Source organism: Ambystoma mexicanum, chromosome 3q, assembly GCF_040938575.1.
Source record: "Ambystoma mexicanum isolate Mex_15411 chromosome 3q, UKY_AmexF1_1, whole genome shotgun sequence".
Classification (NCBI taxonomy): Eukaryota; Metazoa; Chordata; class Amphibia; order Caudata; family Ambystomatidae; genus Ambystoma; species Ambystoma mexicanum.
In genome coordinates this window covers 261902200-261917793 of record NC_090926.1, presented here as the reverse complement: position 1 = coordinate 261917793, position 15594 = coordinate 261902200, and the positions used below count along the sequence as shown (strand labels likewise).

Here is a 15594-nt window from a genome sequence, read left to right as displayed (position 1 = left end):
AAAAGTCATGTTATGTGTCTGGGTGTCAGGAGTTAGGACTTCCGAACCCATGGGAATTGTAAGGGGGCAGGGGGGTCTCCCATTGCATTTTTTTTTTTTTTTTTTTAAACAGGGGGTAAATGCGATTCTACCAGTTAAATTCAGCCAAATCTCTTACATCCGGCATAAGCCATTGGCTAGTGATGTTTGACTCTTGGCAAGTAAGAAATGGTGTGCATGTATAGAATTGAGGTGATGAGTGACTTGTGGCTGGCTAATAGCTTGCAACTTTAATTTTTTGCCCTCCCCCCGTATAATCACAAACATGTAAACCTGGATAAATCGTTTGTATTAACTCCCACCTACCACTTTAGGTTAGTTTGTGGGTTTTATAATACACAACTATTCACCCTCGAGAGGCATGATGACACTATCCGAAACAATCAGTATGTCAGGAATGTTCAAACGTCTGCTGTATATGTGACAGAGCCAACAAATTTAGGGGTTGGGATTAAAAAGTCATGTTACGACTACGACTTTCTAAGAGATTCTGGCAGCCAACGCTCGGCAAGATTTGCCACCCATGGTGGATTTTCATTAAGGTACAGGAAGTTGAAGAATGTACGTTTTTGGCAGAAAGATGAACAGCATACCTTTTGGGCAAGTAGTGAAGATTGGCAAACATGGAGGCCTTCCGAGTCAAGCACATGGCCGGAAACGTAATCCAGTCCAACTAGGAGCCAACTCAGAAAACTGAGACCAGGGGAGATATATGTGAACATTTCTGAAGTTTAAGCAAAACTCAGGAGTTTCAGCTACAGTAGTGATGCAAGCCTACGTATATACCGTTTCAGCCATGAGGAAATAAAAGCCTTTACAAACAAAGCCAAATACAGAACAATATGATTGATGCATCGGAAGTGGAAGAAATTAAGTGCTCGAGATTTGCGGTTTTAAAATAGATCAGCATTCACAAACATACCTACATTTTGAACTACTGGGAAGGTGGTGTAGGGCAAGGGGCAAAAACTCTGGTGGCCAGTAGGAACCCTTCCGTGGATTAAGCTGTGCATTTACTGTTAAGACCTCAGTCTTCCCGGCCTTGTTCTTCAGATAATTATTCTCCATTCAGTGCTTGATACAGCATAAAAATTCACAATGGAATTCACATCGCTTTGTTGACGAGTTCTCTATTGCCCGACTGCTTAACATATACTCACCAGCATAACCCAAAAAGAACAAGCCGCTATGGCGGATAAAATTTGATATTTTGAAAGAAGTGGTGACAGAGCGGAACCAGGGGCACTCCTCGAGGAAGAAAAGAAATTAGTCAATTCAAGTTCCTGTATGCCGACATGAGAAATGATTTAATACATTCCAGCATCGTCCGTCAAAAGCCGATGGGCGACAGTATAGACAGAAGGGTATAATGGCCGGTTATAATGGCCTATGGTATCCAAGGCGCCGGAATGATCAAGTAGGATCAAAGCTCCCGAATCACCCCTCTGCCCCCCACCGTCAACCACCATCCTGAATTCATACATAATGATAGTGGTAACCATTTTGGTGCTTCTTCCTGATCAAATCCCACCATGGCTTGATCCAGGACATCGAATTTTTTCCACAAATGTCTTAACTTGTGTCATCCGGGCCCATTCAAGATATATTGCCAGAAATGGAACCGATACATCGTGCGAAGACTGGAGGTCCAACTACTGCTTTAGTCCAAGTATCAGGAAACATTCCCGAATGATAAACAAGTAAGGAATAGTCTTAGAGAAAAGAGGGAAATCTCATTTGCAGTTCGAGGCAGAAAAAGATTAGGAGCACAACCAGAGCATTTGGCTGATAAAAGTACATTCTGCGACTCCTAAAGGAATGAGATTAGAGCATATTGTCAGGGCAGGGTTCGCAATTGAGATTCAATGAGCATGAGCTAAAACCAGCTCCTGGGTGTCGGGCATCACTCAGTAGGCAGGAGCTACTGCTGGCGAAGTAGGAGCGAGTACCCAGCTCACAATGAATCTAACTTCCACATGAGATGCACACGTTACCATTTTTGCACATTACGTTTGATTCACTGTGTTTAAATATGTACTAGACATGTGATAATTCAGTAGCAATCTACAATACTCAAAGTTAAAATCACAAATGCACGTTTGTAAGGTACAAATTGCCTGGGGAACCAAAACAAGCTCCTGGTGGATGTTGCTTTCAAGCTAACCAGGCTCTCCTAGGCCAAGAAGCAGGAGCTATATAGCTCCCAGCTTCCCTCAATTTCGAACCCTGGAGGGTATTAGTCAAACATCATTGAACAGCAAACGGTTCTGAAAACAACATCTAATCTTCTCAATTTTAGTAATGAAGTACTCAGAATATCGGCAATTTGGTGTAAGCTATGAGGTCAGTGAAATAGGAGTTTCCATTTCCCCTCGGAAAGCACCTACAGCCCTTTCAATTATTTTATTAAAAACAAAACTTCAAATTAACTGCGTCCCAACTGACCTAAAAACGCATGGGTTCGACCCCTGCCAGTAAGACAAGATTCTCATTGACATACCCGCTCCCACCTTTCTCGTCACTCTCTGGCCGGCCTCTCTTGGCCCTCTTCCTGCTCCCACCCGCAAGGCAAAAAACCTTGGGGTAACCTTAGACTCGACACTCTCCTTCTCTCCTCACATCTCTGATGTCTCCAAGAAGTCACACTACCACCTGCACATCCTCAGAGGTATTTCTTCCTTTCCTCTCCTTCCCCCAGCCCACTGTATCCAGAGCTCTGGTTCTCTCTAGGCTGGACTACTGCAACAGCCTCTTTCTAAATCTGCCTGCTTCCACTCTCCGCCCTCTGCAACTCATCCAGAACAGGACTGCAAGACTTGTCCTTGGCCTCAAGCCCAGGGATCGTGTGTCTCCAGGACTGAAATCCCTGCACTGGCTCCCAGTGGCTGCGAGGATCAAGTTCAAAACCCTCTGCATTGTCCACAAGGACCTCTGGGGCCTCAATACCTTCAACTCTCCCTTCCTAAACATCTTTCTTCTCGATCCCTTTGCTCATCCGCCTCCAACTCCCTTAGGGTCAGTCTCTTCTCCAAGCAACGAGTTGGTGATAGATCTCTTTCTTCAGCTGGGGCCTCCCTCTGGAACAGCCTCCCTGAAACTTGAGGAAAACCATCTCCGGTTCCGGAAGCACCTCAAAACCTTCCCCTTTGCTTCTGCTTTCTCTCCTCCTCTCCCCTGCTTAACTCCTGGCTGAAACTGAAACTGTACTGGTCACCTGGCCTCCCTCTGATCTCGGGCACAGGTCCCACCCCCGCCAGTTGCACACCTGCAATGCCTCCCTGGCAACCCCTGCACTTGGGGAACGTTTTCTGTATCCCTACAGTCCCCCTACCAACACTTGGCACCTGATGTCTGCACTTACCTTTGCACTTGTCACCAGCTGGCCGCACTTTTACTTATTGCTTTTATTATTCCATTTTTTTTTTACTGTCAATCCCATGAACTGCACTGTCCCCTACCCCTTTCTATTACCTGAAGCTAACAACATCCTGGGGCTACGCCAGTCTGGTTTCCGCCCGAGACACGGGACGGAAACAGCACTACTTGATTTAAAAACCCAAATGGACAACCTGAGGGACAAAGGAAAACTAGCTGGGCTTCTTCTCCTAGACCTCTCCGCTGCATTCGATCTGGTTGACCACAATAGTCTGTGCAACCACCTCGCATCAGCAGCAAACTTCTCCTCAAATGCTGCACCATGGATAAAATCCTTCCTCAGCGACAGAACTATGAAAGACTTTTCTCCTAAAGCTGAAGCACCCCCCACCGCAGTCGCCTGTGGAGTGCCACAAGGCCCCTGCGTCGCCCTCACTTTGTACAATATTTTAACAAAGAAACTCTTTGACCGTCTCGACAACCCAGGTGTCATCTACACTAAATATGCAGATGACACCCTGGTCCTCGCCACGACTCTAACACAGCCACCCTCAACGCCATCTACCTTTCCATCCAAGAATGGATGGCGCAGCACAGGCTATGTTCAAATGACGATAAAATAGAGCTGATCATTGGCTCTCAACATAAAATAGCCAAACTAAACAACCTCTTCAAGCCTCATCAAAGTCACTAAAGAGGTAAAAACGCTTGGCTTCTACTTAAGACTCCTCACTCAATCTTAATAAACAAGTAAATTCCACTGCTTCAGCCACCTCAAACACGTGCAAACTCATCAGTGCTTGCAGAAAATTCCTTTCACCAGACAGCGGTCTTACTCTAGCCAGAGGCTTGGTCCTTAGGCGCCTTGACTACTGCAACACCTTGTATGCCAGCACTAAAATCCAGAACATCGCCAAATCAGCACACATTTCAGCCATTAGACACCAACAACACTGGCTCCCAGTACATGAACGTATCATGTTCAAATCACTCACGCTAACCCACAAACGTCTTCACCAGATGGCCCCCACCTACCTGTCCGAAAGTATGACCCTGACACAACACTCTAGACCAACCAGAGCAGCCCATCAGCACTGCCTCGCCACTCCCAGGTTCAAGCTCCAAAATGCAGGTGGTAGCAGCTTCCTCACCATTGCTACCAAACTCTCGAACTCACTGCCGCTCCCACTCAGAGCCCAGGAATAATTTTGGATCTTCCGGAAACAACTCAAAACGCACCTCTTACTCAAAGAGTAAGTAATTAAACATGCCTATTAGACCATCTCGTCATCTCCCCCTCTTATTGGTCAGTGAATATGCATTCTCTGTATGTTATTATGCTCACATCATCTATCTGTACTGTCATTATCTTGCGCTCTTTACCTGCTCGTGTAACAACTGTAACGTCCACATTCTGTAAGAAAGCGCCCAGATGCCTTAAGCTTGGCGCGCTATACAAGCTTAGTAAATAATTAAATCTTTTTAGCGGAAACAATAGGTTTTACATGAATCCACAATTGAGGGATAAGGGGTCACAAGAGTTTATCCACTTCCTTTCGAAATTCCTAATTGTTCGCAGGTCATCCATCTCTGGAGGGGAGTTTTTTTTGTCTTCTGTTAGCAGTCTCTTTTTAAAATTACTTTCAAAGACACTTAAATCTAATAAATCAAAGGTATACAGACTATATTTTTCGCAATTGTGGAGGTGTTCAATAATAACTGGTCAGAGAAATAGTATTTGCCTTTCATCCTACTTAATGCCATGTAAGCAGTCTCCAATGATAGCAGTCTCCAATGATGCATTGTGACTGCAACTACAAGAGCCTGAGTGAAGTGATGATTTAAAGGGATTATAGACATTATCCCAAAGTGATGTGACCGCAAAAGGCTTTATGGTGTGGTCGACAACGTATTGGGCACTGTGGTTAAGATGTGATCTAATATGTGTCCTCCTGAGTGAATTGACCAGAGCAAATGGATCCATCTCTTTATTTTCAAGATAGTCTATCACAGAGAGATTATCACAATGAAAATTCATATCACCAAGCACTAAAATCTGGGATTATCTAACAAGGTCAGCTGCGGCATCTGCTAGAATGTCAACAAATATTTGGTGCTCTTTACAGTAAAAGCCCAGAAAAATTGTAGTCGAGTTTGAAAATGAGACTTGCAGAGCATGCGTGAGGGGAGGACTAGATCTACTAACTTTTAAACCATCAAGTCTTGTTTATTGATTCCAGCTACACTTCTACCTTTTTGCATTGTGCATGGCTCTAGTAAGATGTTTTAAAGACAATAAATTTGTTTGAATTTATGTTTAGCGCTCTCCTTACCAACTTACAAAATGTTTTCCGGAAAGGATAGTAAGATTAGGTTAGACAGGCGATAGCAGTGAAGGAGGAAAGGGTTGAGTGGTGAAACAGGTATGTTTTGAGGCTCAGAGTGGTGATGGAGGATACCGTGTGTATGTGCAGAGGTAAAGTGTTCTGTGTCCAATGGGTAAATGATTGTTTTTGTGTGCAGAGTGCAATGTGCAGAAGCAGGTGGCTGGCTTGTCTGGGTGGGTGATGGGTTTGAGTTTGTCATGAAGGTATTTTGAGGTGGATGGCTTTGAATGCAATGCAGTCACCTTTGAAGGCAATTCTCTGTGGTGCCAGTGGAGCTGGGCAAGAACGGGGCTGATCTGTTCATGTTTGATTGTATGACTTGCAGAGGGGTAAGGGCGTTGATGCGGGGGGAGTCTAGTGATAAGAGTTTCCATAGTTCAGCTGAGAGAGAACTGGGGCTTGGACTTCAGTGAGAAGTCATCAGAAGTAAGGATATGTGTCTGATTTGGCACACAAGGTATAGTTGTAGGTTGCATATTTTGGTCACAGCGGCTATGTGGTGTGTGTGCTGGGGGAGGGGGGGGGGTCTATGGTGAAGCCAAGGCGCTTAACAGGTGTGGAGAGGGATATGTGTGGGTTATCAGTAGAGAGTTCTTGGATCCAGAGGGTGAAACCGGGTTTGTGCCTTGGAGGGGCAGATGAGGTATTCTGTTTTGGAAGGGTTAAGCTTGAGGAGGTGGATGGCCATCCAGTTGATGATGATGGAGAGACAGGTTTTAAGGGTGTAGATTTGTGAAGGGGATGAAATTTGGAAGTATATTTGTGGGTCATCTGCGTATTGGTGGAAGTGTACATTGTGTTTGCTAAATTGGTAGTGGCAGACAAGTAGTATCAGCGAGTCATGTTTCTGCTAAAATAAAATACCCAAGACCATTAGGTAATACATAAAACTGCAGCTTTCAACCTAAATTGCAATTTAAAAGGATCTTGGGTGTGTCTTGAAAATTAGTGGGATATTCCTGTTAAAACATGCCTCTCTGAAGCACTATTCTCCTGCAGGAAAAATGGTGTCAATAGACATAAGAGTAACCAGGTGTAGCTTTGAATGCAATGAGAGAAAGTAGTTGTCTCGGGAGGATAGCTCAGGGGCAACGTGCTAGTCTTTGAAGCAAGACGACACGGAGCACCACAGGCGCCATCCCCGGGTTTTAAGCGCGTTATAAATGACCCATCATATCACTCATCAGCAATGATATAAGAAAGCCACAACATACATGCAAGTATCCAACTAAACAATAGCTCAAACACAAGGCAGAGTTGCTAAACTTACTAATGCCACATGACAATGGAGGCAAACACCACAAAAAAATACAAGCCCGAATGAGAACCTCTCACACTAGCCTTATATTGCACTCCCTAATGAGTAAGGCATCATTTTGATAGAACCAACTGTAAGCAGCTACAGTCCTTAAACAACTAACCCAAATGCAGGCCAAGAGGACACCGAGTAGGCACATCCAGATCGCTTAACGGCCACGTAGACATTAATTCCTGAATGGACATTGAAGAGATAAGCCAACAAAGATGGCAGTACCTTAAGTGACCCCCCCCCCCACCGCAATTCGGATCACTCCAGAACGCCGAACCACAGAGTGACTGACCACAAGAGGGCAATTGGAAGTATTCATCAGCGTTGCCGTGGTGGGACAATGGAGCTCATAATATCAGGGTTCTGCTTCTGGAGAAAACAGAACTTGCGCCAGTTCAGAGGAAGGTGCCACACAACCCTGTGCTTTTCAGTCTGTGCTGTATTACCAGTTGCTCTTGAGCAGAGCTGTGCTGTGCCCAATAACTACGTAAAGCCACAGCAGCTCCATAGCCACGAGTCCACCACACTTCCTGCGACTTTCAGCAACCATTCTAGTCAGACAGGGAACTAGGTAGGGCATTCTTTCTAGTCGTATCCACGTTTGCAGTTTCAGAACTGCGCCATAACCAATGCAGATTTTAAAATCAAGCCCCATTATGGAGGAATGTTCATCTTCAGCAGCTTTTTTCACGTGGGCCCACAATATTGCACGCAGCATCAGCAGTTGAATCAAACACCAATGTTACAGCGAGGCACTACTTCGCAGCACATAGAGGTTGTCAAAAAGTGCCTCTGCCACGCTACCTCCACAGCTCCGCAGGGCGTACCTCTGATTTGTACCCCTCCCCAGAAGGTCTTTAAGGCCGGCAACCTTCTTCATCTTGCCACTCTCACCTCTGACAATTGCCACCTCCTTGAAGAACTGGACCTGGATGTCCTCTGTCTGGTGGTCAGTCATAATTTTGAAAAAATAATGTCGAAAAAAAAGTCGAATTCCGTTTTTTAAATTATATATTTATTTTGGGGTCCAGGAGTCAAAAAAATAAATAAATGGGTAAAACAAAAACAAAATTTTAAAAAGGGGGGTTTGAGGGGAACCCCCCCCATTTAGAAAAAAAAAAAACGTATTGAAAAAGAAATTCGACTTTTGTTTTCGACTTTTTTTTTTCCCGAAATTATCACTATAAACCCCTCTGTCTTACGGAAACATGGTTCACGGCTAGCTCCGTCACAAGCTTTGACACTCTACTCTCTGAGGGCTACAAGATCCTCTCCGCACCCAGATCCACTCGACCGGAGTGGGCGTAGCCCTGATCTTTCCTGAGTGGATTCCTGCCACTATCATTCCCATTCAGATTTACTCCTCTTTTGAATGCCTCGTCTGCAGGCTCTCAATCTCTCCTAGCCACTCTCTTACTGTTGCGACTCCCTACCGGCCCCCCGGGCAAATCATCTCTTTTCTCTCTGAGTGGGCCGACCTCTCCTCCTCCCTCCTGTCCTCAACCACTCAACTCCTCCTCCTTGGTGACCTCAACATTCACCTCGATTCTCACCGTCCCTCATCGCTGCTCTTTCGCAACCTCTGCAATTCCCTCTGCCTCTCTATTCTCCCCTCTGGCCTGACAAACTCTGCAGGACACACACTTGATGTCTTGATCTCCCCTGGCCTCCCCCTCTCTATTCCTCTAACCACTCCTTTCTCCTGGAGTGACACTACCTTCTCTCCTCCCATCTCTCACTCTCTTCCCCCCAAGCCAACCACACCCCAACACTGCCACTTACTTTCTCGGACATCCGACCCATGAAGCGTGTGTCAGCTGAGGCTTTCGCCATCACCTTCTCTCCCCCTCCTCGGGCTGACTCACACCCCGACACAACTCTGTCCCTTCTATCTATGATACTCTTGATGCTCTTGCCCCTGTCATGAGGATCCGCTTGAAGCCCAAATCCAAGTGCAATTCCTGGTATGACTCCGACCTAGCTACACTTAAACGTAAACGTAGGGTGGCTGAGAGGAAATTGAGGTTTTCTTGCTCATCCTCTGACAAACTGGCCTGTCGGCTGCTCCAAAGGCAATACTGACTCTCTGTCTACACTAAGAAGAGAGCCCACATTCGAGCCTGTGTCTCTGCGACATCCAACAACTCGGCCGAACAATTTAAAATCTGCAAGGAAATTGCCAACCATGCAGCAGTCTCCTCCCCTCCTCTTGCCTCCCAGGCTCTCTGCAATGCCCTTGCCTCCCACTTTATCTCTAAAACCCAGGACATCCTGTCACCTTCGCCTCCTCTACCCCTCCTATTCCCTCTCAGTCTGTGCTTGCAGACCCCCCTACTGTCCTTCTCTTCCTTTTCTATTTTCCCCCCTGACGAGGGGGGGAAAATAGAAGTCCGATCTATGAAAGCCTCGTTAAAACAGGTTCATCCATGTTCCTCCAAAACCATCAAGGACCACATTGACACCCTCGCTCCGGCCCTTGCGGATTTTTGCAACCACTCGTTTGCCTCAGGATCCTTCCCCTCTGAAGCACTCCCTTGTGCATCCTCTTCTCAAGAATCCCACAGCTGATCCTTCCTGTCCAGCTAACTATCGCCCAATTTCCATTACCCCCTTTCTGGGCAAACTCCTGGAAAAGCTGGCCATGTCTCAGCTTAACCTTCATTCACATACTGTTGGTTGTCTCCATGACCACCAGTCTGGCTTCAGAGCGGCCAGAAACACGGAAACTGTTCTCCTCAATATCCGTGAAGATCTGCCCTCCAACCTTGATTCTAACATTCCCTGTCCTCATCCTTCTTGATCTCTCTTCTGCCTTTGACACGGTCAACCACAACATGCCGCTCAACCGTCTCCGTGATAATCTGGGCATCACTGATCAGGCTCTAGCCTGGCTGACCTCTTTCCTCTCTGATCGACCCTCCCAGGTCCAACTGGGGTCTTTCCTATCATCCATCTTCCTCTCCACCTGTGGGGTCCCCCAGGGGCCTAACCTCTCACCCTGGCAACTCTTGCTCACTGCATTGCCATTTTCTGCTCAAATTTCCAGTGCTATGCTGATGGCACTCAACTCATTTTCTGGCTGCCCTCAGACCCCTCCTCTCCCCCTCTCATCTCTTACTGCTTAACTGCCATTCAAGATTGGTGTGCCGCCAATGATCTTTGTCTGAATGCCAGCAAGACAGATATCCTCCTCATCAGCACACCATCTCCATCCTTTTCCCTCACTCTCTGGCTGGCCTCCCTTGGTCCTCCTCCTACCCCTACCCGCGAGGCTAAGAACCTCGGGGTCATCTTTGACTCCACACTTCCTTCTCGGCCCATATCTCTGAGGTCTCTAAAAAGTCAAACTTCCTACTGCACCTCCTCAGAGGTATTCTTCCTTTCCTCTCCTTCCCTCAGAAGCTCACTGTCTCCCAAGCTCTGGTTCTCTCTAGCTTGGACTTTTGTAATAGCCTCTTTCTGAATCTACCTGCCTCTACTCTCCGCCCTCTACAACTTATCCAGAATAGGACTGCAAGACTTGTCCTTGGCCCCAAGCCCTGGGATCGTATCTCTCCAGCTCTGAAATCTCTCCATTGGTTCCCAGTGGATGCAAGAATTAAATTCAAAACCCTCTGCATTGTCCACAAGGCTTTCTGGGGCCTGGGTCCAAAATACCTTCAGCTATCCCTGCGCAAATACCTCCCCTCTCAAATACCTCCCTCTCGAGCTCTTCGCTCCTCTACCTCTAACTCCCTCCGGGTCAATCCTTTTTCAAAGAAACGAGCTGGGGGTAGATCTCCATCTTCGGCTGGGGCCTCCCTCTGGAACAGCCTCCCTGCCACTCTAAAACCTGAGGAGAGCCGGTTCCGGAAGCACCTTAAAACCTTCCTCTTTGCTTCTGCCTTCGGTCCCCTTCTCCCCTGCTGATCTGCTCTCTCTTGGCACTGTGCACCTGGCCACCCTCTGTCCCCAGGTACCTGCTCACCCTGACACCTTCCTGCACTGCCTCCTGGCCACCCCTTGCACTGGGGACTGTATCTGTACCCATATAGCCATCCAACCCCATTTGTCTTCTTTTTCTGCACTTATTCAGACTTACCCTGCCTGCTGCCTTAAACTCAGCACTTGCACTACCATAGTTATTTAATTTATCTGCGCTCCTCGACTCCGCACTTTCCACTCTCCCCCTTCCATGCACGTTTTCCCTTTCCCATGCACTTGCGCGTTATCAATGTCACTGAGCCTAGTAAGATCGTTAAGTTGTGCTGTGCTCTCCCCTGTTCCCCTCCCTTGCCTAGTCACGCTCTGAAACACTTGGTTACGAGCGTGATACAAATAAAATATATCATATATCACTCTACTCTGGGCACGCCAACTATCCTGCTTGCTTCAAAGATGGGTATGGTAACAGTGTTGAGCAAAGCACTTAAAAAAGTTACAGAGAGGCAGGAACTGTGCTTGCATTGAAACACTACATCGGCAGCCAGGCTGGGCACTATGCACCGATTCCCCAGCCCCCAAAACAGTATTTTGTTATTGCTTTTTTTTAGTACACATGGTACCCTACACAAATTTAATCATATCATTCATATAATTTGATAAAAATTACAGTGACTAAAAAAATACACAATTTTTAGCATAAAGAGTACTTAAGATGGCTAAAGTCACACAGTTCACCAATTGCAAGACCCCACATTGACCCATTGGGTTGCAAGCTGTGCTAAGTAGTGGAGGGGGAATTAGAGCGTACAGAAGAAAGCGGGAATGGGAGATTCAGGAACTGTTGAGTGGATGAGGCAGCAGAGCATACATGTCAACATGCCAAATTCCATTCAGGAGGTGCTTGCCTAGTTTGTTTTTTCCCCCTTTCAATTCTCCGACTTTAAATGCCAATTCCAACCACGACCCCCCCCCCCAATTTTAAATCCACAACTACAAGTCCCAAAATGCAAAGGATGAATGGAAAAATACCTTTCAATTGGAATAGGCTAGGTGGGCATTTACAGCACAGAATGATCAGGGTACGGCAGGCACAGTTGTAGTCAGGGCCTGAGCAGGCATAAGCTCAGAGTAGGGTTAGTTCTGGAAATCGATACAATTTGCTCTGAGCACCCCAGCCAGGACAGGAGAACCCATCTCCTCCAGAAACTGAATGAAGTACAGCTGGGTGGCCCATCCAGATGGAACTGAGCCCTAGCAATTTGCACATGTTCTGCAATAGTTATTCAAGAACAAATATTTTCTGAGCAAGTAATGCAAACTGGGCTCTCTGCTAATTTAATTTGTCACAATACTCACTCCAACAGAAAATTGTCTATAAACTGCTCCCTTAACCAGTGTTAATGTTCAAGGAATTTTTACTGCGCACTATCACCACCGCAGTGGTCCCCTGGCAGATCTGAAAAGGGATGGGGGGAATAAGTAGGAAAAAGTGCAAGAGAGCAGTGATGTGCCATTGGCAACCGCAGCCCGGTTAACACTGTTTGCTGGGCTTGGGGTGTTTTCCGATTGGTAGACGTCATGTGCTGTTGAGCGAGTCTACATGTGATTTGTTTTGTTGTTGCGGTGTAGTGAAGTTTGTGCGGTTCGTTGTGGTATAGGGTTGTGGCTGTGTTTGGTTAGAGTTTGAGGGGTGTATGCAGAGGGGTGAAATTGTTAGCCGGTTAACGGGTGGGCGGTCATGGGCAGAGCACATACATCACTTCTTCCTTGTCCAGCTAACACGATGATCATAAACTGTGGAGGAAGCCCTGTCTGGAGAACAGATCTTGGAGATCATCAGGCTGCTTGGAGATTCGTCAGGCTAGCCCAGTCAGTTTAGGTCACGGGCCAACACAGAGGCGTTTCAGCAAAAGAAATGTTGCAGGAGCCCAGAGCTATTTTGTGCCGGGCCAATTCCTCCTTTGTTAGCAGCTCTGAACCTGCAAGGTGGGAAGAAAAATCCCAGGAGATAAAGAAATGATCCTCTAAGCGATATGGTTAAATAGACGTCCAGCAACATAATTTGCCAGAACGGTGCACTATAGTAAGTTTCCTGATTTAATTTTGTTCTGCCATAACCTTTCAAAATACCACTGCAGTCCTTTGGCTTCAATATAATGTAGACACATTTGACTGCCAAAAGTCTCTGGGTGACGAGTTTCTGAGGTTGGAAGGACCTAGTTTGAACAAGGAGGCAATCAAGGGTGAAAAGGGAGCACGTTTCTGAGCAGAACGGGCGTGGGACAGAACGTGACCAGGGGATGGTCACCACCTGAGCACCACTGGAGCCTTAAAGCCCAAAAGGACCACAACTCACTCACCGGACTCATCAGTCACATAAGGGGTTGTCGCCATCTTGTAATGCCAGGAACTTCCGGTCGCCGGCCGGGATTGACACAACGAAAGGAGGGATCGAAGGGGTGGTGCCTAAAGCTCCCAACTAGAGCTAAACGGCCATACTGCAGTATTGTGTAGTTACCATCCGAGAAAAGGACCTTGGCAACGCCCCGCCTTCTCATCACGTGGGGTGCACGCTTGGACGTGGCTGGTAAATCACGTGCTTCAGTTTGGCGTTGCATCACGTTCGTCTTTGCCAATTGCAAGCCGTTGCACGAGCGGGAACGCTGGTGCAGCCTGAGCATCGTGGCCTAGAGGGGAAGGCCCGAGCTTAAGACAACATCGAAGCCGAGAGGGGATTCCATATGAGCAAGGTTGTGTTTTTTGTGCAGTGGGGCCGAGTACTGGATTTTCTCAGTTCCAAAGCGAATTACCAGTTTACAGTAATACAGTGGGTTATTATTATTTTTCTTCTGGTGGCAGGCTTTTTTTTTTTTTGCTGTCTCAGTGCAGGGTATTTTGGGGATTTTTTATGTGTAACAGAGAGGGTCGATGTGTTTTGTGCAATGGGGCATATTTGATTATGCAGTGCAGAGACGTGTACGAATATCTAGCAGTTTACAGAAAAGCTAATAGTTATTTTTGCATTTACTCGTGTAGAGGGGAGATTTGTCCTGCTTGGGGGAGGGGTTTATTTTGTGGATCACTTATGTGCATCAGAGGGGGGAGATGTGTATTGTGCAGTGGGGCATTGTAGTAATGGATGTCCGGACCGGCAGGTAAATTACAGGTAAGTCTTTAATGTCTCCAGATACAGATTAGTTACAGGTAAGTCTTTAATGTCTCCAGATACAGATTAACATACAGAGAACAGACACCGGCTTCCCACCCGGCAGGCGGACTCCAACTGACTCCTCCAGAACACTTGCACGTCACCCAAATCACAGCAATACATTCCGTGAGCTCGTGCCTTCCATTCCATTACAGATGACACCACAAGCACAGATCACAACAGGCATACTTGAGCATTGCATCACCCTTCAGTTTAGCACTTTGTCATCCTTGCACAAGTGGGAAGGCAGCACTCTGAGACAGCATTGTTGTCGAGAGCCGATGAACACAGGCATACTTGAGTGTGTATCCTGTGCAGAGGGACACATTAGGGCAGTGAAGTATAGTGGGCTATTCGTTCTCCAGTATAAATGAGCAGTTTGTCCCATGCAGAGGGTCTAGTTTGCCATTTGTAATGTGTGGCACAGATGGCAATAGTTTTTTTGCAGTGGCAAACTTGGGTATATGTCCTGTGTGGAGGGTGTTTGACCAGGGGACAGGTGTACTTTACAAAGGTACAGAGTTGGGGATTTGCTGTATGCAGAGAGAGATACCTGTTTAAGCATAGATTTATTTTCTGGTACTGTGCACAGGGGCTGATTTTCCCTGTACAGAGGTGTGGATTTCTTATGGTTTTGTGCAGCTAGGCCAATTGCAGTAAACCATGCTACATTTTGGGTTTGGTTTCTGTGCAGAGCAGTCTCCACAGGACAGGGAACAGGTTTTTAAGTTGAAAAGTGAAAGTGTAGCATCTGTGTGGGGCTTTGTAAAGGGGGCACACAGTGTTTATGAAGGAGGGTCAGAATGGTAATCATAGAGGAGAATTCTAACTACCTCCCACAAAGAGGCACGTGTCTTTGTGGTGGTTGTGGGTGGTGGCAGAGTGTAGGGGTTGGATTTGAGGAAGGGTATCTGGATGGAGCTTTGTAGTAGAGGGGTCTACATGACACCTTGTTACAGATGTTATGGAAGATGTAATGTAAGGGGGGCAGAATTTAATCTTGTCATTGTTTTTCGATGGTGCTTTGCAGAGAATATATCAGGATTGTACTTTGTTAGAGACGATTTGGATGGACCTTGTAGAGAAGGCATCACTTTCGGATCTTTGCAGAACTGTTTCTGATGGTACTTTGTAGAGAAGGCACCTTATTGGATCTTGTCAGAGTGATTTTGGGTTGGGCTTTTCAGAATGGGGGCAGGATTGGACATTTGCATAGGTGTTCTTGGTGGGACTCTGTGGAAGAGGTTTTTGTGTTGGGCTTTGTAGAGGAGCCTCAAGATAGAACTATGCCAGGTAGTGTTTGCATGGGGTTTTACATGTGGGACAGTTTTGCACCTTGACGGAATGGTTTT

General features: G+C 46.6%; 1 protein-coding gene across 1 annotated transcript in view; it reads right to left on the bottom strand.

Moving 5' to 3' along the window:
* PYM1 (PYM homolog 1, exon junction complex associated factor) overlaps positions 1-13566 on the bottom strand; it is a 117379-nt gene extending 103813 nt beyond the window's left edge. Inside the window, exon 1 of the mRNA XM_069653706.1 lies at positions 13395-13566. Coding sequence (XP_069509807.1) covers positions 13395-13428 — 34 coding nt within the window. The 5' untranslated portion in view covers positions 13429-13566. The remainder of the gene's footprint in view (positions 1-13394) is intronic.
* Between the last annotated feature and the right edge of the window lie 2028 nt (positions 13567-15594).